The sequence below is a fragment of the Salminus brasiliensis genome, chromosome 1 (genome assembly GCF_030463535.1).
Source record: "Salminus brasiliensis chromosome 1, fSalBra1.hap2, whole genome shotgun sequence".
NCBI lineage: Eukaryota > Metazoa > Chordata > Actinopteri > Characiformes > Bryconidae > Salminus > Salminus brasiliensis.
The window spans coordinates 56,645,524-56,668,943 of record NC_132878.1 but is presented as its reverse complement, the minus strand read 5'-3'; the positions used below and the strand labels follow the sequence as shown (position 1 = coordinate 56,668,943).

Genomic DNA, 23,420 nt, shown 5'->3' with positions numbered 1-23,420 from the left:
TTTAAAAACTTGAAGGGTTCCATACACATATGGAGATAAAAGGTAGTACAACAGAGAGACTGCCAAATCAAGGTATGACAGACTTTGACACACACACACAAACACAAACACACACACAGAGAGAGAGAGAGAGAAAGACAGAGGACAAAAGGGAAAAGAACGTATTGAATCAGAGATGAAGGGAAAGTACACCTTGAGTGCTGACAACACAGGGGGTCTTAGTCATCTGTTGAAAAGCTGGATAATCTGAGAAAAGCCCCTCAGAGAAGATTTGACAAGACCTTGCAGGGACTCAGAGGCTAGTCAACACATAGGATGACACACACACACACACACACACACACACACATACACACATACACACATACACACATACACACACACAAAAAAAAATCAGGCTATTAGGGAGTGTGTGAACAGCATTAAAATCAAGAATGCAGCTTAACTAAAAAGAGCTAAGAGGAGATTAACCAACCAACAAATGACGAAAAATCTGTCTAGTACCACAGTGCTAAACTGGCTTTTAAAGATTTACACTGTTCATTAGTTGCGTTTAGACCTCAGGCAATAAACTTGAGGAGAACATGACCCCTAAGGCCTTCATTAGATGTGTGCTATGGCTTTTAAATGTGTTAGAACACTGCTGTTTTGCCAACATTTCTTTCTTTAAAATAGTTCCCAAAAACTCTGCTCTTAGTTCCCCACTGTGATGAACAGTCATAGAAATTATCCAGCACTAAATTATTACACAACCTAGAAACCTGTACTTCAATGGACCAGACCTCAGCTGGTCTTTTTTCGCCCCATGGATCCCCAGCCGGGCTGGCCCTATTCAACATAAACTCAGCCTCACTGATCAGATCTTTCTGATGTGCAACTATACTAAAGCACTTTACACAGACTGCGCACAGACTTTCATTACTAGATGGCCTTCCTCCAGCTATGACTGTGTTTTGCCTGAACTCTAGATTTCCTAAATGTCTTGCATTTTCTCTAACCCACTGACCACATCAATGGGCAACTTTTTTTTTGGGGTGGTCACATCTGATATGAGAATCTGACAGTCACCTCCATCCATGCAAGTTTATTGTTCTGGCCACAGCGATGTGAGGAGATTCTCACATGAGAACTATGTTCAATGAAAAAATATTACAGCTATTGGTCTAACTAGAGAGGTTAGGTAAGGCTCAAATAATGCACAAGCAAAACAGTAAAGACAGTAAAGAGCTTTCTTTGAATAATGATTTCTTTGACCTATACCTTTTCAGGGCCAGACTGAGGTACAACATACATCTTAAATAGACAATTGACATCAACACAGGTTCAAAAATATACATACACCCATTCAGATGATTGATTTAGTGGAGCTGAAAGTTCCAGAAAGTGTAAAAAATAAAAAAGGCAATAGCCCATTAATTTATTATATCGTAATCCCAGTTTTGTGATGCGTATCGTATCGGCAGGTTTTTGCCAATTCACAGACATAATTTTGACAGTGTTACTTCCAGAAAATGGTCTATTAAAGATGTGACGTTCACTCATTCGGCCCCAGAATGAATACATGAATGAATAAATAAATACATAAATAAATGAATTAATAAATAAAGCATTGAAATAGAGCTGGGCAATATAACAATATTTTATTGTATACTTTTTTATTAGCACAATAATATGCTTTTCTAAGCATTGAGGATACTGTGTGTTCATAATGAACACTGATCAGCTGCGGGTTTCATTACTAACAGTGTCATTAGTCTGGTTTAATTAGATGAAGATCAGCAGATGTTGAACAAAAAAATATATATAAAAAAAAAATCACTGTACTCAGAACAGGAGAGTATGTGAACAGCAGTTTATAAGAATCTGTCGCTACTAAATATATATATATAAATAAATAAATAAATAAATATCATAATAAATATTGTATATAAATATCGCGATTTTAATATCATGATCTAGTATTTATACCGTATCACCCAGCCCTACATTGAAAGTCCAATTTTACCATGACATGTCCAAGATGAGCGTACGTACCTTAAACATACAGGGTGACCTGTATAGGATAATAGGACAATGTTTGGAGTCACATTTAGTGCTGAGAAAGGAAAGTTCAAGCCTTTCCCTTCCAAATCTTTCCAATTGTTATTCTGAACAAGCGTTAAAAGCCTTGGGTGAATACCCAAGCAGAGAACATTCCATGACACAGCAAGCAAACAATCAGCACTGCGCAGTGTAGTAGCCCCATCCCAAAAACTGAATGCATCCTTTTAACCCAAAAAAGTCTATTTTCTATGAAAAAGACAAAAATTAATGTGATGTCAAAAAGGTGCACCGCTGTCATTTTCTTCTGCAGTAGGAGAAGGGAGGACAGGAGGGGGGGGGGGTGAAAAAAAAAAAGAGCAGGCATAATTCAGATGCAGATGTCCAAGTGTTCAGGAAGCAGTGGCAGTCGTCCTTCTTTGATGAGATTAATCGGAACAATGGGGATGAAAAGATTACAACTGCCAGCAAGGATGAGAGAGCACACAGCCCCTACTGAGTCTTTCCATTACCACCCTCCTCCCAACATCAAGACTTCAGACCTAATCCATTATCATGATAACAAGCAATTCTATTAAGTGCAATAAAACAGACATTTGGATAGTGCTGAAGAACAGCAACTAATGATGATCTTGGCGATTGGAGCGATTTCCTTCTAATGTCTGAGCATAAAAATCACACAATGATCAATTTAGAAAGAACACTCATTTTTAAGCACTTTTGAGCATTGTGGATCAATGCCAGGAACTGCTCGTTTTGGGCTTAGGCCAATGAAACCAGGCCTACAGTTTTAGTATGAAGTAGTACGAAGGACTTTTCTTTCTGCAGAGTTTTGCTTGTTTAAACCTAATCAAACGTGCAACTGAACAGCTGTTCAAATGGTCATATCCAACATCAGTACGACAATGAAAGGGTGCTGTGAATTAATGCACAGCTCTACTGCAGGCATACTAATCACCCTCTAAAAGAGAGGTCCCAGTGTTGCATACTAGAGCTGGGCAAGATGATGATATTTTATCATTATCGTGATACTAAGCATCACTACTACTTTTCTAAGCATATGGAGGATACTGTTAGTGCTTAATAAACACTGATCAGCTGCAGGTTTCATTACTAACAATGTAATTAGACTGGTTTGATTAAATGAAGGACAGCAGATGTTAAAAAAAAAAAATCATTGTACTCAGTACAGGAGGGTATCTGAATAGTAGTTTATAAGGAGGTCACTACTGAATATAAATGACCGCAAAACATTCCTTTAAATATTGTGACATAGTATTTTCACTATATTGCCTAGCCCTATTAGAGAGCAACATACTTCCATTAAAATGAGATTATTGCAGTAAAGATTAAGTTACTTAATCATAGACGAGAATATGCATGTACTGAAACACCCTGATTATGAAGCTCCTTCACCACATATTAAAGCATGCACTTAGAGAGTGAGGTTAATCCATCTATCTATCTATCTATCTAATATATATATCAATCATAATAATAATAAACTTAATATACTTAATCTCAACCAAGACCGCTACAACTGACGCTACAACAGTTTATCCGACAGCTACATGTTACTGTAGTAAGATGGCCCCTCCCACCCTGTAGGCCAACTACAAGCATCACCTTACTCCACTTGGATGCAGTCCGTCCTCTCCTGCCCTCTCTCTTCAGATGTTGAGTATGCTCCTTCCCCCAGGGCTTATCCTTAGACAGGCTGACCAGGCCACGAAGGACAATGGTTACAAACTTCTTCATCCCGCAGGTATTAAACGAGACGGCACACTGCTACAAACGCCCCTAGGTACACAGGACCCCTCTCTGCCTCCCTATCCCATCACACAAACACACTCAGAGTAGTAAGCAAACAGCCCTGCGCAAGGAATCCCTGCAGAGAGAAGCCTTTAAGAGTCACGCTCGCTGTGCGACTGCTCTCTGAGAGAGAGAGAGAGAGAGAGAGAGAGAGAGAGAGAGAGAGAGAGAGAGAGAGAGAGTGCGCGCGAGAGAGAGAGAGAGAGAGAGAGAGAGAGAGAGAGAGAGAGAGAGAGAGAGAGAGAGAGAGGAAAGAGATTGGCTGTAAAGTGTGCCTCTGTAAACCAAGCCCCGTCCAGAAGGATGTTCTCCTGAGCTCACAGAAGAAGGCAGACCTAAAAGGAGTGAGAGGAGGGGGACAGAAACAGATGTATGTATATTTACGTATATGCAAGCCCCCCAAATCACAAACCACACACACACACACACACACACACACACACACACACACACACACACACACACTATGCTTTTATCACACTAATGGGTCTGCTTTAGTGAGAGCAATGTGAACTTATGTTCTGGCACTGTGCAGCGATTAACCGTCATCACACCTGAATGCTCACACTGCATTATATCCCTTTTACGTTCTTCGTCTAATAAAGGCATTAGGCCCCGATGTGTTGCTAACCATCAATCATACCAATGCAAACAAGTACAGTAGTAGCTTTGATCCTGAGTCAACAGTTCTTAGGCAGACACACATACCGCTAAGAACCAAATCCAAACACATCAACTGAATACCAAACACTGGGCAAGTTCCTAATAAAGTTGGAAAGCACACAAAAAGGAGGAAGAAGAGCAGCATTATTTATGAATGATGGATGGTTTTTCGTTCAGATGTCATGGTGAAATAAGAAGCAAAGATCTATTCTGAACAGACAGCTTTTAATTATGAATGCCAAAGTAGATCCTGCAGCTAAAACCTTTTCTCTTTTGAAAATAATAGGAAATGAAAAGCTGCTGAGTGACCAGTATGCTGCTAATGTCAGTATGCAGTAATCTCAAACTCAATTCAACTTTGTTTGACCGTATTGTTTGGCCAACAGGGAGGAGAAAAATGAAATCAGACAAAACTCAGGAAAACACTGCACAAAGCTTTAAAGCTGTATGCTGTGATGTTAAAAGATGGGATAATCAGACTGCTTTTACAATCCTTTATAATGTTTAAGGGATTTTGTGGGTACATAAGTGAGAGTTGTTTTTGTAATTTAGTAAATGAGATAACTGTAGATGGGTGACTAGATGTGTAATTCCTGACACAGCATAATACGGCAAGAAAACTGACGTACATACACCCAGCCCATTAGCTAAAGCCTTTTGAGGGTAAATACAACAGCTATTCAGAGAATATGGAAGCAAGGCTAAATAAGACTGAAAGCTAACAGTAAACCCACTGAAGGAGGGAAAAGGGGATGTCCTGGAGTAGGTACCACTGTGGCCTCCATGCATCCTCTCAGCGCAGTGAAGCTGAGGGACCGAGTCACCAATGCACAGGTGGGGAAACTGAGGAAGTGGTTAACAATGCTGAAGGGCAAAAAGCTAACACTAGGTTGACCGGAGAAGGTAGGACGGCAGACAGGAGGAAGCTGGGGAGCCCAAATTGGTACAATCTCTTCAGCTTAACCGCACATCACACAGAGAGGACACACTAAGGTTCCATGAGTCCACCATAAAAGGAATCATCTGCATGTTTTATTCTGAGCCAATAAAACCTCATCTGAGCATTTTTCACCCCCAACACATACTTAAGTCACATACTTACTATTTATACCTCACACAACTTCACACTTTACTCAATAAATACATATTCTGACTTGGCTAGCTCAGAGACACTAGATGTCTAAATCTTGAGGTTCATATTTTGTGAATATTACCTGTCGGTTTCACAGAATTCTGCTAAATGTTTCTTTTAAAAAGTTATTGTGAATGTTTTAAAGCATAGTTCTCATTACTAACTGAGGCAACAGGAGTTCTGGAAACCTGAACCAAGTTAAACATTTGCAGGCACCATTTGCCCAAAACGTTTTCCTCCTGGCTAGGAGCTGAGCTGCCTGAAAATTACTCCCAGCAGTTGGGCTGCAATGCCAAAGACTGGAGCGGTTTGGCCAAACTAATGCTCTGAACTGGCACAGAGTTCCCATGATACCCTGCCAAGAGTTACACCACAAACTGCTAGACTGTGTCAGCTACTGAGAAATAGCCCATGTTAAAAGGGATCATAAACTACTAAAATGACCTTCTTATAAGTCTACTTATAAAGGTTGTATAAGTGTATGTCCCTAAAAGTCATCATATGTTTTTAAGTTACAATTTCCCCACCTTTCTGCATCCCATTGACTCAAACTGGCTGCTTCTGTCTCTAAAGCTCTTATTGGACAGGATATCATTTGCACAGGGTCCTGGGGAAATTTAGCATTTCATAACAGCTCCTCTGTGATTTTATTTCCATCCCAATCAGTCATGTTTCTGTTTACTCCGTCCTCCTCTGAGAAAATTACAGGCCAATTTACCTACTGTTCTTCACAAAACTCAGTGGGGGTCTGATCGCTTTAGTGTGGTCCAGATACACATTTCTGTGTTTTTCTGGGCAGAGGTCACCTCGTGTTGCTTGCTGTTATATGCCATATTGATCTCTGAGCGTGCCCATTCCTGGTCCTCTGGTAAAAGTAAAAGCACTTCGCCCTAAACTAAAATACTGCCTAAGACAACAGTTGTGAATGTAATCACATGATAAACATTCAGGCACTGACCTCCCGTACAGTGATAATTACTGCCGTTGCCGTACGGATACGAGATTTTTATCACTGAGAAGATGTGTACAGTTTTTATTACAGACCTGATAAACTAACCAATCCAAATATGACTGGCATGGTCTCTCATTCATGGTCTCTTACTCTCTTTTAACTTTAGCATGAATGAGCATAGAGATAAAGCAAGATAAAAGTGAAAGTGCCTTGATTTAGTGATATCCCAAAAACAGCTCAATCAAAACAGTCTGAAAGGACAAAAAGATTTAGAAAGTGAATCTGCAGAGACGAGGATACATTATTATATACATTATATTATATTTTCCTATAAAATCTTGCTCTACAGACTACTGAAGCACTGCTTCACTGAAGCACTGAACTTCAGGAGGCAAGTAGGCATGTTTACAACAGATGCAGAGATAATTACATAGTTTTATTTAGGCAACTTTAACCTTTGAAAGATAAGCATGACAAACCACAAGGTCCACTACACCACAATGTCTCTGAAAAGCATGCGAGTGGTCTGTGAGAAGCTTCCCATGCGCACTCCTTATTCTTTTTCCTTTTCATGAGAGCCAGCATTCATATTTGAGGAGCTCCTGGATTCCAAGGTCGAGAATTCAAAAGGATGCATTAAAGAAAGTGAATGAATTTGTAATAAGGCCTGTGAAAGATGATTTGGGGTGGCGAGGTGGGCCAACGATAACTTTTGAATAATTGTGGAGACTGATGGCTGCATGTTCTGGTCTAGAATCTGCACAAAAAGTTTGAAAACAGCAAGCACTTCCGTTTAGCATGTGAAGTCAGTCAGTCAGCCTCTGTTAATGTGACAAAGCATAATTCCAATGGCAACTTAAAACAAGCCTGTTTACCAGTGCCTTAGCATTGAAACATGTATTAATTTTGCCTTGCGGAATAATGAGTTCAGTACATCAGGACGAACTGTAAAGTCTGAAATACTATTGTCTCCTCTTTCAAAAGAAAATCCCATGAGAAAAACAAAGCTGTAAAAAACAGACCAATTCCAAATCCTAAGTCTAAACGTTACATAAAGCCAGCTTACTAGCTTTTATCCTCAAAGGCTTTCGCAACAGCTACTTTGGAAGAATATGGACGAAAGGTTAAATGCGGTAAAAGCTACTGCAAGCCGATCAGGTGAAGCAACACTCAGAGAAGGACTGCCTGCCCGCCAGAAGAAGAGACGCAAGGAGGGCCATGGACAATGGCTGTGAGAGGGTGCTAGGCTAAAAGCTAACCTTAGCAGACCTACAAACTCTTCAGCTAGCCAAGACCCTATGAGGACCCACAGAGCACAGCATCTTTATTTGGCGATATTACAACTACTGTTAAAGGTCTAAAATAAAGCTATACGTCACCATGGTAGCTATGAGCCACCAAAAGCAGAGCTCCCCCCTCCCCCCCACAAGCCCATTAAAAAAGAAAATCTGTGTGTTTTATTGTAGGGCAAAATAACAGTGTTCTAAATAGGTTTATAAAACTGCATCTGAACATGCTGCACCCCAACCAAAGTCGTACACAATTAAGACAGAAAGGACGATTAAAAAGAACTCAATAAACGCTTTTAAAGGCATCTTTAACTAAGCGCTACATAATCAACCAAGCACAAGCACGGTCAGTTAGCCTGCTTTTGCTCTTTTTAAGCCACAACAGTCACATTCACATCAACACATGACAGCTCTGTCCAGATCGCTAGTTAGCTTTTTAAAGGACGACTTGTCTGAGTCCTGAAAAGTTCCCGTCAAATTGGTGAGCATTCTTTCTCCAATGTCCCCCAACAACAGCGCGTTAGCCAGCGCACTCCCTCCTCTGCTCTCCTATTGGCTGGCTGAGTCACACGCAAGCAGATGAGACGAAGGGAAAGGGGCATGCTCTTCAGCCGACTGGCTGTGTGACACTGATGGCACTGTAGTGCTGCAGGGCACACGCCACAGCACCGTGCCATGTACACTGAACGTCCTGACAGCCTGCTCATGTGTCCCTAACTCAAGCTCATTGGTGGGCTTGATGCATTTCTGCCAACTCCACTGGCTGCTCCTAGGTCAAGCAGAGAGATGATGGGATCGGAGAGGCTAGCAAGGATGGATGGAGCGTTCCAGACAGATCTGCACGTCTGAATTCAAAAACAAAGTCCAGACAGGACAGACGCCTAAACAGGGTACAAGACATGACTGAGCGTTCTGTTCCAAAAACCTACAATTTCAGTGTCTGCAGACTGTAGAGTAAACAGAGCTTATCTAGGCACACTTGTAGACCACCAACTACCAATATAATCATCACATGAGAAACGGACCATTCCATAAAGAGTCTTAAAGAGCTTAAACAGCTTGTTTATATTTTTTCCAGTAATGCATTATACGATCTTCTACGATAGCTAGCCATGGCTTGCTATGTTTGGTTTATTCGATTTAACTCGAAATACTTAAATTTATATTCATTAAATGTAATGGTAGATTAGTTCATAGCCAATATTACCAACAGTGATTGTCTTAACACAGACCTTCAAATTCACACACTCCTCAGGCATCTCCAATAACACTGTATGGGAACACATACACTTACCAATACTAGTGATGGTGTGTCAATGCTCCAGCAGTAAAGCACTCCCACATCTACTGTCTCAATTAGAGACAGAGACCCCACAGGAAGCCTGGATAATTACAACCCATGACCCCTGATCCTGATGTAGTAACTAATAATTAGATGCAATTAAGAGACTGGACATTACTGTGCACCACGTATAGCCTACTGCAAATCGTCTGCATTTCTCTAGGGCGTACAGTGACTGAGCTGTGATTCGCCAGAACTCTCTGCAGCATGGAGAGAGAGACACACACACACACACACACACACACACACACACACACACACACACACACACACACACACACACACACACACACACACACACACACACACACACACACATCACAATCGATAGTAATTAAACCAGACACCTCCTGCATGACACAGCCATATCAGATGCCTTATCAATACACACAACTCCTGGGCAAATATGCACATACCTATATACATATACATACATAGGGAGAACCACATTTATTTACTAAACATTACACACACACACACACACACACACACACACACACACACACACACACACACACACACAAAACAGTACTACAAAACAGCAGCACAGAGTTAAGCATGACTGCTTATCACCACATGCTTGTCATAAAATGCCCCCAATTTATCAGCTTGTGATCAAATTATTAATTTTGTATTTCAAGTCATATTAAAAAAAAACATCTAATTGTTTAATAGGATCTTCTCTGTCTTAAACATGAAAAACAGCAATTACAGCACACATGAGAAAGGTGGCCCATCTTATCAATCAACACCATGCATGGTTGGGCAAGTATACAGCCCTGTATGAGGCAATATGTTTGTTTAAAAAAAAAACATTACTGTGTAGGAGTAATTTGTGGATTGTGGTGACACCGGTAAAATGAGGCTTGTAGCTTCTACCTTGTTCACGTTAGTAGGTTTTCAGTGATTGGATCACATTCAGATTTCTCTTGACCACATAAAAAAAAAAAAAAAAAAGTCAGGACACACCGTGATTGGCTGAGGATCGGATCACTCAAACCACATTCAGAGGGGATCAGAGATGGTTTCTCAGCCACATTTAAACACAACAGAATGCATTGTCTATCTTCGAACATAGTTATGCAAGGGAAAAAAGAAAAAGCACCTGTGAAAACATTAACACAAGTAATTCTTACTGGTATGGATACTGGTATCTCAATCTCAGAGTCCTGGACCCTGTTTACACCTGGTCACTTCATGCATCTTGAGTAACAGGATTAGATCTGGATAAGGTCAGGCCACATAAAAAATGCAAGTGTGATTGCACCCAAAATGCATTTAAAAGGTGGACACATTTGAGCCACTTTATAGCAGTGTAAACGTATCCACCTCTACAAGACGCTTTGGACAACCCCTACAAACCAAAAAGTTTTGATGAATCCCTAATTTGGATTAAAGTTAACCCCTTAACACAGCACGGCTTATTGCACACTAAGGTGTATTACTCAGGAACTACTTATATAATAATTATATTATAGTAATAATAATATATATGTTATATATTTTGTATGTAATAGAGCACTGTAGTGCAACACTGGGTACAGAAGTCAAAAGCTTGTCTTCAACCCTAGTTAAGCCGTGCTTCTATTTAATTGCCACCGCTGGGCCCATTTATCTGATCTGCTGAATTTACCCCCCAGTGGTTATTAACTGGCATTGCGGGTCTGTGGAGTAAACATCACTTATCGGCTAGTCCTTTGTCAACTCCCTGTTAAGGCATTCCACAGTATCAACGCACACAGATACACATACATACACACACACACACACACACACACACACACACACACACACACACACACACACACACACACACACACACACACACACACACACACACACACACACACACACACACACCGATTGCAACACAGTGCTCTGGAATGTAGCAAGGTTTTCCTCTTTCTGACTCTAAATAGACAGAACAGAGGTTTAAACTAGATTAGGCACATGCAAAATACCACACTCAAGCCCGGGAGTACGCATTGACACCCCTTTCTTTTTCAAGACAAATAGCTGGTAGGCATTCATACAGTATGTAGGTATTTCCCAGCATGCACTTCTGCCATCCCAGCACGAGACGGCAATCTAGGTCAGGCTGAATGTCTGCTGTGATGAAGCTTCCATGGAGGTCTTTAACAGAGTCTGAAGTCCTTTCCATGTGAACTATGAAATCCTTGCCCACTTTGGGAGCAGCCCAATCACACTCTGATCAGCCGGCTCTGGGTCATAACAATCGATCTATTACAGGCAGCATGAACTAATACCTGTGACCGACAACCTGCTTCTCCTTGTTAAGAAATATGAAAACAGTGCAATTAAATGTTACACATTTTTAATCTGTGCCAGTACGAGAAAAACTACAGGCAAAAAAGGCACGCTTCACCACCGTTGCACCACAGAGCAGTACAACTATTTTTTTGGACAATAAATTGGCCCAGAAATAACCGTGATAACTGTTCTCGTCATTTCAAGACCATGCAATCGCAGTCCGCTCTGTGCACATGGAGGCGCATTATCGATGCATTGGTCACTGTGCACTGCATACTCTTTTCCTACATGATGGATGTCTATGCAGACTAGTCCTAGCCTCAAACGGAAAACAGACGAGACAACAGAAGAGTGTAACCGGCTAAAATCAAGGTCTCTGCTAAAATAAATGCAAATAAACACAATACACCTCAATATCGAGGTCAGCAAAAAAACCTCGATACCATGTCCATATATCACGCAATACCTCCAGAGCATAATTATCGTGACAGGACAGGCTTACGTACAACAAAATTCAACCTCCACGTTTAGCCTATTCGTGGCAGTGAACACACACAGATGTTAGCGGCTAAGTGTCTTGCTCAGGGCCTCCTCACCCTGGATGCCAGTCCTGGGAATCGAGCCAGCGACCTTGCAGTCTCAAGCCCGCTTCTCTAACCTTTAGGCCACAGCTGGCCCCAAATCACACCAGACTGAATATCGCACAACGGCATTGAGGGCATTCATCCTTATTTAATGATTCGTCATTTTCAATATCATTATAGGTCACTACAGCATTCCAGACAAGTTAGGTTTACTGAGGGTTTTCTAAGACTATCTGGAATGAGGAGCTTGTTTGTGTGTTCACATCTGCAAGCATGTCCGTCAGAAGACCTGCTCTCACAGCAGGAGGCTGTAACACAATGTTCAGAACTGACCTGGAGCTGAACTCAACCACACCCCTACCTTCTTCTGCTTGCACTCTCGCTCTGTGCCTCGACTTTAATGACAACCCAGGCAAAAGAAACGCAGTTGCTGGAATTACACTGAAAGAGGAGGATACGACACACAGTTTAGACTCTGCTTGCAGTGAATCAAAGTTTTAGCTTTAAAGAATACATATGTGCATGGCTCTCAAACCAGCATGTGCTGTGCTGGGGCCTTTTTTACACAATGCTGGGTTAACCTTACCATGAATGTAGGGTTTTTTCTCCAGCTGATTCATGTCTATTAAATAAAAAGTATTATTTTACAATTCCAAATCTGGAATAGTGGCTTGTACATTTTAGTCTGACTTACATTTCCTCACTGAAAGTTCTTTGTCAGATCATCCAATTAATCAAACCCCAAAAAAAGCCACCAGAAATACCATATTAACTGCTTAGCAACAAGCACAGGAAGCACATCAACCATACCAAACACCCCACAACAGCAAAACTGCACAATTTTGCATACCACAGCAACAGCATGACAACAGTATAGCAACAACCTAGCAATGCCACAATTACCACTTGGTATAGCTTATCAGCTACTTATCAGCAGCACAGCCACAACTCATAGAAAAGCATAGAAACCACCAAGCAATCCCATAACACCTGGAATAACACAGAATAGGCTCATCTGGTCACACTGGGAGCACGGTGTAGTGAAACGCGTAAACTAAATCCAGAGTCTAGGAGAACAGACGTCAGAGAACAGCTCCACTGCAAAACTGCAATGCCGAAAGCTCTGTACTCCTCTAGCCAACCTTTGGCATTGGGTAGGATGATTGTATGCTCATGTGTGGCCGCTCCACAGTGCCCTATTCTACGGGCAGCGTTTTCCATGGAGTGTGAAAACAGTGATTCTTTCCCCTTAACCTGTCTGAAGCGTTTAATTACAGCCAAAGCAAAGACAGACCTCAAGTAGTTTTTTTCTTATAGGATCTTTTTTTTCTTATAGAAAGAACAAAAAAAAAAAAAAAAAAAAAAAAAAAAACAGTCATGTGGCTTTTAATCACTTTGTTTGTCTTCGATTAGGCAGTCCGGAGATAAGACACACATATAAGGGGCGCCTGAGCACAACACTGTTAAGATAAGATTAGATAACCATTTAAGGCCTAGACAGGGATTATACCCAACTGGTCAGTCAAGGCTAATTAGGCCTACTCACAGTCTTGAGGGTAAATCATCCCCTTCATGTTTACCCTCTAAGCAGGTTACAAAGACCGATTTAAGATCAAGATTAAGGTCACATAATCCCCTGAGAGTGAAAAAGCTCTGGGTGTATTCACCACAGTTAATGTTCAACACTACCAGATACCTTTAGAGTTAATGTACGATCTCACATCAATTCACAGGCAGGTCCACTGAAGGTAATGAAACCACCTTAGGTTCCATTCATGCGAAGTCAAGTACTGCATAGCGCATATGCTACAAGCGTTTTCTCCTTTAAATAATTACATAAACTCAGTCAAACAAATGACACTGAATTTTTAATGTTCGGAAAAGATGTATACATTATTGAAATCTTTCACTGCAAAAAAATATTACACTTGACAGCTTAAACACACAGGACTGAAAATGCGTAAAGAAAAATGAACAAACAAAAACACAAACTGTCTTCTGTTTCAGGTAGAGACACTTTAAGCGACTTAACGACCTATTATGGGCTTGACCCCCGGGAAGGGGGGCTTAGTGGGTCGGGGGTTAGTCTAGCATGAAACTGAGAAAAGACTTTCTTCCCCTTAATCTCTTTCTGAAAGGGGAAACCAACAGGAAGGATACCGAACCTCAGAGATACAGAGGCATATTGTCACAGTCAGAGGAAAAAAAAAAAAAAGTGATGCCAAGAATAAATAAACAAATAAACAGCAAAATAAAAAAAAAAAATTAAAAAACTTGGTTTCTCAAGAAAAAAAAATACTTATGGGACGAGCAAAAAAAAAAAAGTAAAGATTCAAAATAAGTAAATGCAACAAGAGTTTATTTTAAGGGACAAAATTGCAACAAAGTGTGAAAAGATTTCAAATTATGTAAAAAAAAATATATATTAATAAAAAATTGTAGTATATAAAGTATATATTTCTAGTCTTTACTGCAAATCAGTGCCAACTGCTCCATTTTACTTTGGACACTGAAACCCACTTCCAGGTTCAGGAAGCTTTGAGAATTTACTGTGTAGACAGACAGACAGACAGACAGACAGATAGATAGATGGACAGACAGATAGATAGAGAGAGAGAGAGATCGACAGATAAAAAGTTGTACTTACTGGCATCATTTTGTCAGGTGTCAGAGTAACATCAGGACTTGAGATGGACTCTAAAAACGCTCAGCTTGTTTCTAATAATCCTCTTCAACCCCCTTCACTCCTACACGTCTCTCACTCCAGTGGCTGACCAGCACTCCAAACAGATGTCATTGGTGGGGATCCTCTGCCAACAGAAAGAATCACGATCAGCATCAGCATGAACACACCACACAAGCTTTACCTTAAAACTGTGAATTTAGCACTAGCTAGTGCTACTGTTCAGAAAAGTGGGGCACTGGTCAAAGAGACATTATAAGGTTAGCCAGCTGCAGTCAAGCGCTGGCTACACCACAGATATCCCCCACTACAAGGACGGCGCTGACTAGAGAGCAACTGCAGCTATCTAACTAATAAAAAGGCCATGGGAGACAATCTAGCAAGCGAAAGTTTCCAAAACACCGGGGTTAACATGGTCTGAGTTAGCGCTAGCTAGTGCTAGCCTGGTATTCCTTAACCCAGCGTTACGCTTCAGATAAGCCAGCTAGCGCCGTGGCCCTGCTTCCTTAGCGATCTACCATTAGCCTGCTGGTTCAGTTTAAACCGGTAACCTCGACCTAAGCTCACTCATACGACAGAGGACTGGCAAAAACACCCGCCGTAGACAGCTAACTACTTTCATATGATGACAAAAACCCCCAATACTGTCGGTAAACAACCTCGCTACGATCGGCGAGAACGAAGCAGCACCACTCAGCTTTGTTGGCTTGTCCAGCGACACGGGCAGCAGACTGTATCTAGCTAACCATAACAAAACCCGGCCGAGGCCACATTAAAAACGTCCCTTTCTACTTACAAGTCACGGGGAGAAACCTGGGACAGTCCCCTTCACCGCCAACCGGGTGTCCTTGATTTGTGAGGGCAGGAGAACAGATAGTTAGCTAGCTAGAGCTTCGCCTGACAGCACAGCACAGAAATCCTCTAGATAGGTGGCTAGCAGCTAGTGCTAGCTAGCAGACCTGCTGGAAAGCGATCCAGCGATCCAGCGAATCCAGCGAATCCAGCCGAGCTGGCCCGGATAACTGGAAAACTGACTACACTCCCACTGGCCCGGGCTTCCCTACGAGGCAGATGCGCCCTCATAAAGAGCGACGGCGATCCCTGACCAGCTGAAACTAGCAGATTTGGCTCTTTTGTGAGAAATAGCATATGAGAGCCCCAGAGACCAACACAACACACTGTAGTAAAATGATGTCACGACACGTCTGAGAGGAATGCCCGGAATGTGGGGAGCCGGGATTAAAACCCCGCCGAGGATCACAAGTGTCATGTCTCCTGTGTTTTCTTCAGTTTGGTCCATATATCACACATCTTTCTCATTAATACACGCAGCATTTAGTGGCTTTCTCGCTCCAAAATATTTTTGGACACTTTTTTTTTTTTAGAATGTGATCATTTTTAATTATTTACATTTTACAATTTGCTAAATAATCCATCAGCCTCACGCAGTCTCTGCTTTTAATCGCCGAGTTTCCTGTAAACAGCTGTAAACAGACCCTATACAGCCAAAAGTATGGAGACACCTGACATCACATCCTTATGCAAGAGCTGCCAACGTTTACAGTTGTCTCAGAGTGGGATTGGGAGTTTTTTTTTATTTACAAATATTGCAAACAACACAATACAATATTCATATATATATATATATATATATATATATATATATATATATATATATATATATATATATATATATATATGCTCTTACTAACGATATATATATATTTATTATTTATTATAATATTTATTATTATTTTTGTATATTCAGCACTGAAACATTTTAATTTGCTGTGTAAATCGTTCACTGAGTGCTGTTTGGGTTCACAACCGAGCACTAAAAATTAATTACCATTTAACCTTTGCCATAAATGCCACATATATCAATACAATACAGCCGTATTAAATAAAATATCTGAAAATATATACATGAACTACATTCACAGATTACCTTTAAGGGTGGAAATGTCTTGCCTTCCAGACACAGTGAAAAAAAGGTCTCTATACTGACCCTTCTTCTGTTTTTGTATTTGATCTGTGCTATTTTGTTTTTGATGGACATTCATATTCTTCCATTACACAGGCGTGTATATGTAGGGGTGTATGTGCTTGTATATTTAGGAATATATGCTAATATGACTATGCTAATATGTATGTCTATGTAGATTGTATTTTGTTATTAAGTTGGTTGTGTGTGTGGGGGGGGGTGTTAGTGAGGGGTGAGAGGTGAGGGATTGTACAGACCTGATTTTTGATCTGGGGTGGTGTTGGGAGTTGGGAGTGGCCATATTAGTATTGACATCATGTGTGCAATATAATGTACGTTACATAATGATAAGCGCTTATCATTATGTAACATGTACATTATATATATATAGATATAGATATAGATATACATCACTGTTGTCCAATGAAAAACATATATCTCTTTGTAAATACCTCTGAATGAACAGACCAATAGAAATGCTTTTAATCACTTGGATTAAACTCTATTTATACATTAACTTCTATTCAAGGCTCAGAACATTGTGACTTCCCTTTAAAGTCACCACATGTTTTTCCTTGGACAGGGACTATATATATATAAATATATAATAATTATATACATATGTCATGTTGCTCAGCTCTCCTCCATGTTCAGTGAGTAATTGCACTGTTTAGTTCAGGGATGTCCCTCATTGGTTTGTTGTTGCTATGGGTACAGGACCACAAGCCCTGATTTACCACTGACTGTAGAAAACATGGACTGAGCTACAGTGAAGCAATCACAGGTGTGGCGCCTCTGCTGGCTGGTTGCGGTATGATGCGTAGCTCCGCCCACCCCCGTATGATTACATGACAACAGCCCATTTTCCATCTCATTCCTCTCCTCCATACTGGCTTTCCATCTCCAGTGTCTAATTCCAACAGTTGGTTCCCCCTGCATTAATAATGGCACACTTATTATTATATAAGTGTTTAAACCTTATTTTCTGCTTTACAGTAAGAAAAATTCACTCAGGAATGAAGCCGTAGACAGCTTTGGCTGGAAGAGCCGTCTGCAGGACCTGAGCTGTAGTGCAGTGGTCAGGCAGCTAGCTAGTGAATCATACTATTATTTATCATTACTCATAACAGCCTAATTCAGGCGGTCTGACAGTCGTGTCATGTTGCGCTGTTGGTCGTATTATGTTGTTAGCCAGCCAGCTAATGTTAGTTAGACTGGACCGAATCCAAATATGGTCTATAACATTATTTTATATTTCTTCTTTTAATCACCACCACCATGCTGCATGCTGCCCCTTGCTGCAGCAGCTCAGGGGTTAAACTGGACCACAGTAGCTTCAGGTCATCTCAGCAGACCGAGCTGAGCTCGGGTTCTGTAATTTGCTCTCAGAAAATACCCTTAACTTTACTTTGTATAGACTAGAATTCAAAAGATACCTCTAAGCTTAGATGTTACTTAATACAAAAGTCAGTATGGAGACCACAATATTCTGCTTAAGTATTCTCAGAAGAGGTGGGTCTTCAGCTTGAGCTGTTCAGACACCCAGGGGAAGTTCGTTCCACCACTTTGGTGCCACGACAGAAAAAAGCCTGGACGTGTGTGGGCTGTGCTGTAAACTCAATGAAGGCGGTCTGAGATGCCTGGCCTGCCAGAAGGGGGCAGGTCTACCAAATGAGTAGGCATGTCTGGCTCCACCTGAGGCCTTGACTGCACAGACTCGGACGGCAAATTTAGGCTTGAATTCCATAGAGTGAAATGGAACCACAGCATCCATGTCATTGGCTGACTGGCTAGCTAGGACTTCATTGCTGGTCCAGAGTGTTTAATCAATAAAATTTAGAGAGGCAGCTCTAAAAACTTTACACAAAATTTATAGTACGCCACTCATTAGTAAAAGTCACAGGACAACCTGATTTGAGTTTGCCAAAAAGGCACCTAGAGAACTCCCAAACCATGAGAACCATGAACAACAAGCGCCACGTCTGGAGAAAAACAGGCACCGCTCATCACTTGGCTGATGCCAACGCTACAGTGAAGCATGGTGGTGGCAGCATCATGATACAGGGATGTTTTTCAGCAGCAGGACCGGGGCAACTAGTCCTGATAGAGGGAAATATGAATGCTGCCAAGTAAACCGAGATTTCAGAAGAAAAACTGCTCCTGCGTTCTGGAGACTTGCAGCATGACAACGCAAAGCACAGAACCAAGAGAGCAAAGGAGTGGATTTAGAGAATAGTCTGTGAATGTCCTGAAGTGGCCCACCCAGAGTCAAGACCTGAATCCAACTGGTTTCCAACAGGAAACCAGTGCGCCAAGCTTGAAGCTTCTTTCCCTAGAAGCCTTGAAGCTTTACTTCCTGCCAAAGGTGCATCAACCAAGTATTAGGCTATGTGTGTGTACAGATAGGTAACCCCCAAGTTACCTATTTTTGACAGTAAAGTAAAATTGCCCATTTTCTAAAAACCTGTTTTCACGTAATTATTAGTGATGGTGTAGATGTTTGAGGCAAAAAGTCTAACGTTAAAAAAAAACATGAAGGTGAAGGTGAATAGGGTGTGCAGACTTTTTGGCTTGACTGTGTGTAAGAGGAGTTGCCTATACCAAGAACAGTCAGTCACAGGAGGTCCATGAAATGCACCGAAAAGACCACACGAACGAGCGAATAGTCCATTAGGTTATCCAAACAGAGCATTTTATTCATTTTACAGAAACAGAGGTGCCAGTGAAACCCTTCTGGGCGAGATTTACACAGAGAAGGAGCAATAGCGACATCATGTGGTCGTCCAATCAATGCGCAGGCTCTGAGGAATTAAAAAAAAGAGTTTTAGTTTTAATCTTCAATGTCAAGTTGAATGTCAAGCAATCTGTAAATACAGGACAATTGTTTATTCATTTATATGTATGACTGCATGTACTGTTACATTAACTCAGCTGTCACAGAGAGCAGTTGCTTTATGAACAGAATTGATCACATATTTTGTTTTAGCTGTTTAATTACATCAACTGCTGTCTAACTCAATACTCCCAGAAACCCATTTTGTCTGTGAAGTGTCTACCTGATATATAATTATAGTAAAAGCAAGGTGGCTAATTTTTAATAAGCCTTTTTAGGACTTATCTCCACTCCTTTAGTGTTAGATTTCAAGAACCAACCTACAGTAGAAAAAGGTACTGGACCAAACCTGACCTAGTCTTTAGTTCCGACCAGTAAACTGAAAAGAACTAGTGTTTAAGACATACTGGCAATACACAGCACACACTGAAAAACAGGACAAGTTTGTGTGAATTAACACAACAAATATAATTTACCCAGCCATGGATTCCACAGGGAAAGCACAGCATGATTATACTAGCTTGCATCAAGGATTTTCGTAATGAATTGTATTTGTACTGTTAATTATTCACAAGATGTGTGCTACTGTCATGTTTCTTTTGTTTATAACTGTATCAATCATCTAAGCGAAGCAAGAGAACATGAGGCACACCTCTGTAGTCCAATGAATAGAAGAGTTCATCTGTTTGTTTATTTTTTTATTTTATTTTTTATTTTTTTGGCAAAACCCTGAAGTCACCTAGCTTAATTCAGTTCTCTAATTGCTGAAACTACCAAAGTAAGCTTTTCCTCTAAAGCAGACAAGGCTCCAAATCAGGACACATCTGATCAACTACATAAAAACTCCATGTCACATCATACTGAGCATTAATCACCATCTCTTGAGTTGAAGTACTGGCTTGATAAAATATCTAGTTGATGAGACAAGAAAAGTAGTACTTACTAGACTTCACTGCTTTCTTTCCTAGAAAAAAAAGGAAAACAAATGTTACGCTACACAAGAATCTGTTCTTCTTGGTAGAACACCAAATCACAAAAAAATATTTTTCTATTACAACTTACCTGAATAGGAGATTCTGTAGTACAGGTATGTCACGATTCCTACACCAACCCACATCTCCTGGTATGCCTTGGTGTAGTAAGGGCTCATTTTTGACCACCAGCCAGCAAATGCAGCACCTGCCATCTAGTGACCAGGACAGAAAGATGTAAAAGTGAGTGGAAAGAAATCAACAGCAGCACTGCCATGAGAATAAAGAGCCAGTGGGAGTACACTTCTGAGATAAATGTGTGTACAGTGGCATAAAACAAAACAGATCTTAAAAGGAAGAAGCAACTAAACTATTTTCATAGTCCATTAGTCGCTTCATTGCAATTTTGTAGATTTTATTAAAATGCAATGTGGAAAGAACTGCATTATTGTTACTTTATCAACAATTAAGTATTACAAAGGAAGAGACGAACACTTTAAGCTGCTGAGGGTCTGTTTTGGTGTGAAAAACGTTGTCTTATATTAATCATCAGAAGCAATGTAAAGGCCGGTTTGTACAGCCGGGAATCATGGGTTAGCACAGCAGAGGCTCCAGAATCTGAACTATAGGTTGTGCACAATTTGGGGAGTCATGGTCATGAGCCCCTTACAATGCTCAGCTCAAACCAGCGCCCAAAAAAAAAAAAAAAAAAAAATATATATATATATATATATATATATATATAATAAAAAATCCCAGATCTTTATTGTTTTTTCCAGTATTCTCTTTCTTGAATTTATTCTGTTCAACCAACTACTATACATCCTGGTTAACACCACCATTTTTCTGTGACCTGTCACTTGCATACATGCATACACATCGACCAATATTGATGCTAAAGGACATTTAGCAGCCAGTAGCAGTTATACAATAATAGCACAGTAAATATAATAAGAAATAAAAGATAAAAAATAAAAAATACAGATAAATAATAAATAATGAATGAATGAATGGGAGTGTGTATCAGCAGATATGACAATCCTGAGTACATATGTGCATAAATTAGTATTTAAGTAAAGTGTCCAGGAGTGCAGATGTACAGTAAAGTGTTAATAGCGCAGATAAATAAACGGATGATTAAACAGAAAAGACCAGGGATCCTCTTGGCTTACAGTCTCTCTGCACCGCCTAGGCGAGCAGGTGGGCAGCCTCGCTCCCAATAAAGAGGAGGATTACTATTTCGCACACTGACAACAAAAGATCGGAGTCTAGAGTAACCTTAAACGTTTATTTGACATCAGTTCAAAGTTGGTAGCTAACTAATTCATTCTCCAGAAAAGTAGCTAGTGCTAGCTGACCCACCAGCGGCTAAGGTGACAGCTAAGGGCAATCTAAAGACGAAAGCCAGCTACACCGCTAAAACAGAGAACCCCCCTGAAACCTCAGAAACAGACATAAGAGAGAGTGATTTCTGTGGTAGAGTAAAGTCAGCAGTAGCTATATAGCACCCTCAACTGAACAGAGTCAGGTTCTCTAACCCGTGTGAAGCTAAATTGCTAGCCTGTGGCCATCACGGGACGAAAGACATGGAGCTAGCGCTAGCTATCTAACGTTAGCCCAGGCAAATGGGGGAAAACACACGCACAACTGGTCAGACTATAGGTGTAACACTGTTCGTTTTCGCTGTGAACAATATAGCATCTATCTATAATATAATAATATAATATAATATAATATAGAATCTATCTGACATTAACGCAGAGCTCCACTCACACACACGGAGCTCACGGAGCTAGCCGGCCAACTGCAGCCTGAGCTCTCCAAGGCCTTGACTGAGTAAGACCCGTTTCAGAGGGTTTCTTCACTTCGCCACGACTACAGCAGAGAAAGTAATGCTTCCTCCATTTACCTCGCAGGTGAATTGTCGTGACTCACCTTAAGAGGTACGTGAATCGCGCTGCTCTGTCCGAGAAGGTCACTGCTCTCCGCTGTCTGTGAAAGAGAGACGCACTGGAAGAGCAACGCTAGCGTTCCGGTTAACGACCCACCGCAAACGCGCCAAAATAAAAGTCCCCAACGATCATTAGTAAATCTTAAATAACCCAGCAATGTACAACACAGTTATCACACCACGCCGTTTTTCTTTTAATTGTTGTTTTAAATCTGTAATTTAATCTGTCAGTAATTTCTGTTCTGTTTTCCAAAACTACAATCAATCTCACAAGGCTCCTTTTTGCTCTCTACATAGCGAACACCCAACACTTTCAAACAACATTCAATTACTGGGCTGAATATGCGTGTTTATAGCTATGTAAGTCGTGATTTTATGACCTACATGGTGCACCACATAAGGAGAAGGGAGTTATTTGAGATTGAGCCACAGTGATCTGTTTCCTCTGTGAGCCACATGATGGCGATGTTTACTGCGCGGACGCCACGTTAATTAGAGCGGACATTTTCCAAGTGTGTGGGAGGCAGTAGAGGGCTAAACGGGGTTGTTTGGAGCATTTGAGTAAAATCGTAGTTTATAAGTGTTTTCATAGCGAATACACTAATTCCCTCAGCGCACAGAGCAGCATCAAACCTTTAAGCACTACAGACTTATTTTTAAAGCGTTTACTACTCCGGTTATAAGATAACTCCAGCACTTTGTAGCTGTAATGCTAGCGAGCATAACTATTGCCCAAAAACGTTTGCTGTTGAAAAAATGAAATTATACAGGCATGTTTTCTTTGTGTTTTACGTGTTTCAATACATCATTCTTCTTTCCAAAATGGACAAGGGGTTAGATACTATTTTAACGTAGCTAAACCCCTTCCACCCCCATTCACGCCCTTCCACCCCCATTCATTGGGGACTCGCTC

General features: G+C 40.8%; 2 protein-coding genes across 6 annotated transcripts in view; both read right to left on the bottom strand.

Moving 5' to 3' along the window:
- ppp1r13bb (protein phosphatase 1, regulatory subunit 13Bb) overlaps positions 1-15,912 on the bottom strand; it is a 51,707-nt gene extending 35,795 nt beyond the window's left edge. For 3 of the 5 annotated variants that reach the window (XM_072682740.1, XM_072682744.1, XM_072682741.1), the window contains exon 1: positions 3,667-3,813. In XM_072682740.1, coding sequence (XP_072538841.1) covers positions 3,667-3,798 — 132 coding nt within the window. In that variant the 5' untranslated portion in view covers positions 3,799-3,813. Of the gene's footprint in view, positions 1-3,666; positions 3,814-14,732; positions 14,896-15,427; positions 15,486-15,564; positions 15,616-15,727 lie in introns of those variants that run through there. The other 2 variants (XM_072682742.1, XM_072682743.1) reach the window with 2 other exon arrangements.
- Positions 15,913-19,422: 3,510 nt separating this feature from the next.
- atp5mj (ATP synthase membrane subunit j) lies at positions 19,423-22,597 on the bottom strand. Its single transcript, XM_072696614.1, has 4 exons — positions 22,492-22,597; positions 20,648-20,771; positions 20,529-20,549; positions 19,423-19,553 (listed from the first exon to the last, which is right to left on the bottom strand). Exons 2-4 carry the CDS (start codon positions 20,769-20,771, stop codon positions 19,540-19,542), a joined length of 159 nt encoding a protein of 52 aa, XP_072552715.1. The 5' UTR covers positions 22,492-22,597; the 3' UTR covers positions 19,423-19,539.
- Positions 22,598-23,420: the final 823 nt, after the last annotated feature.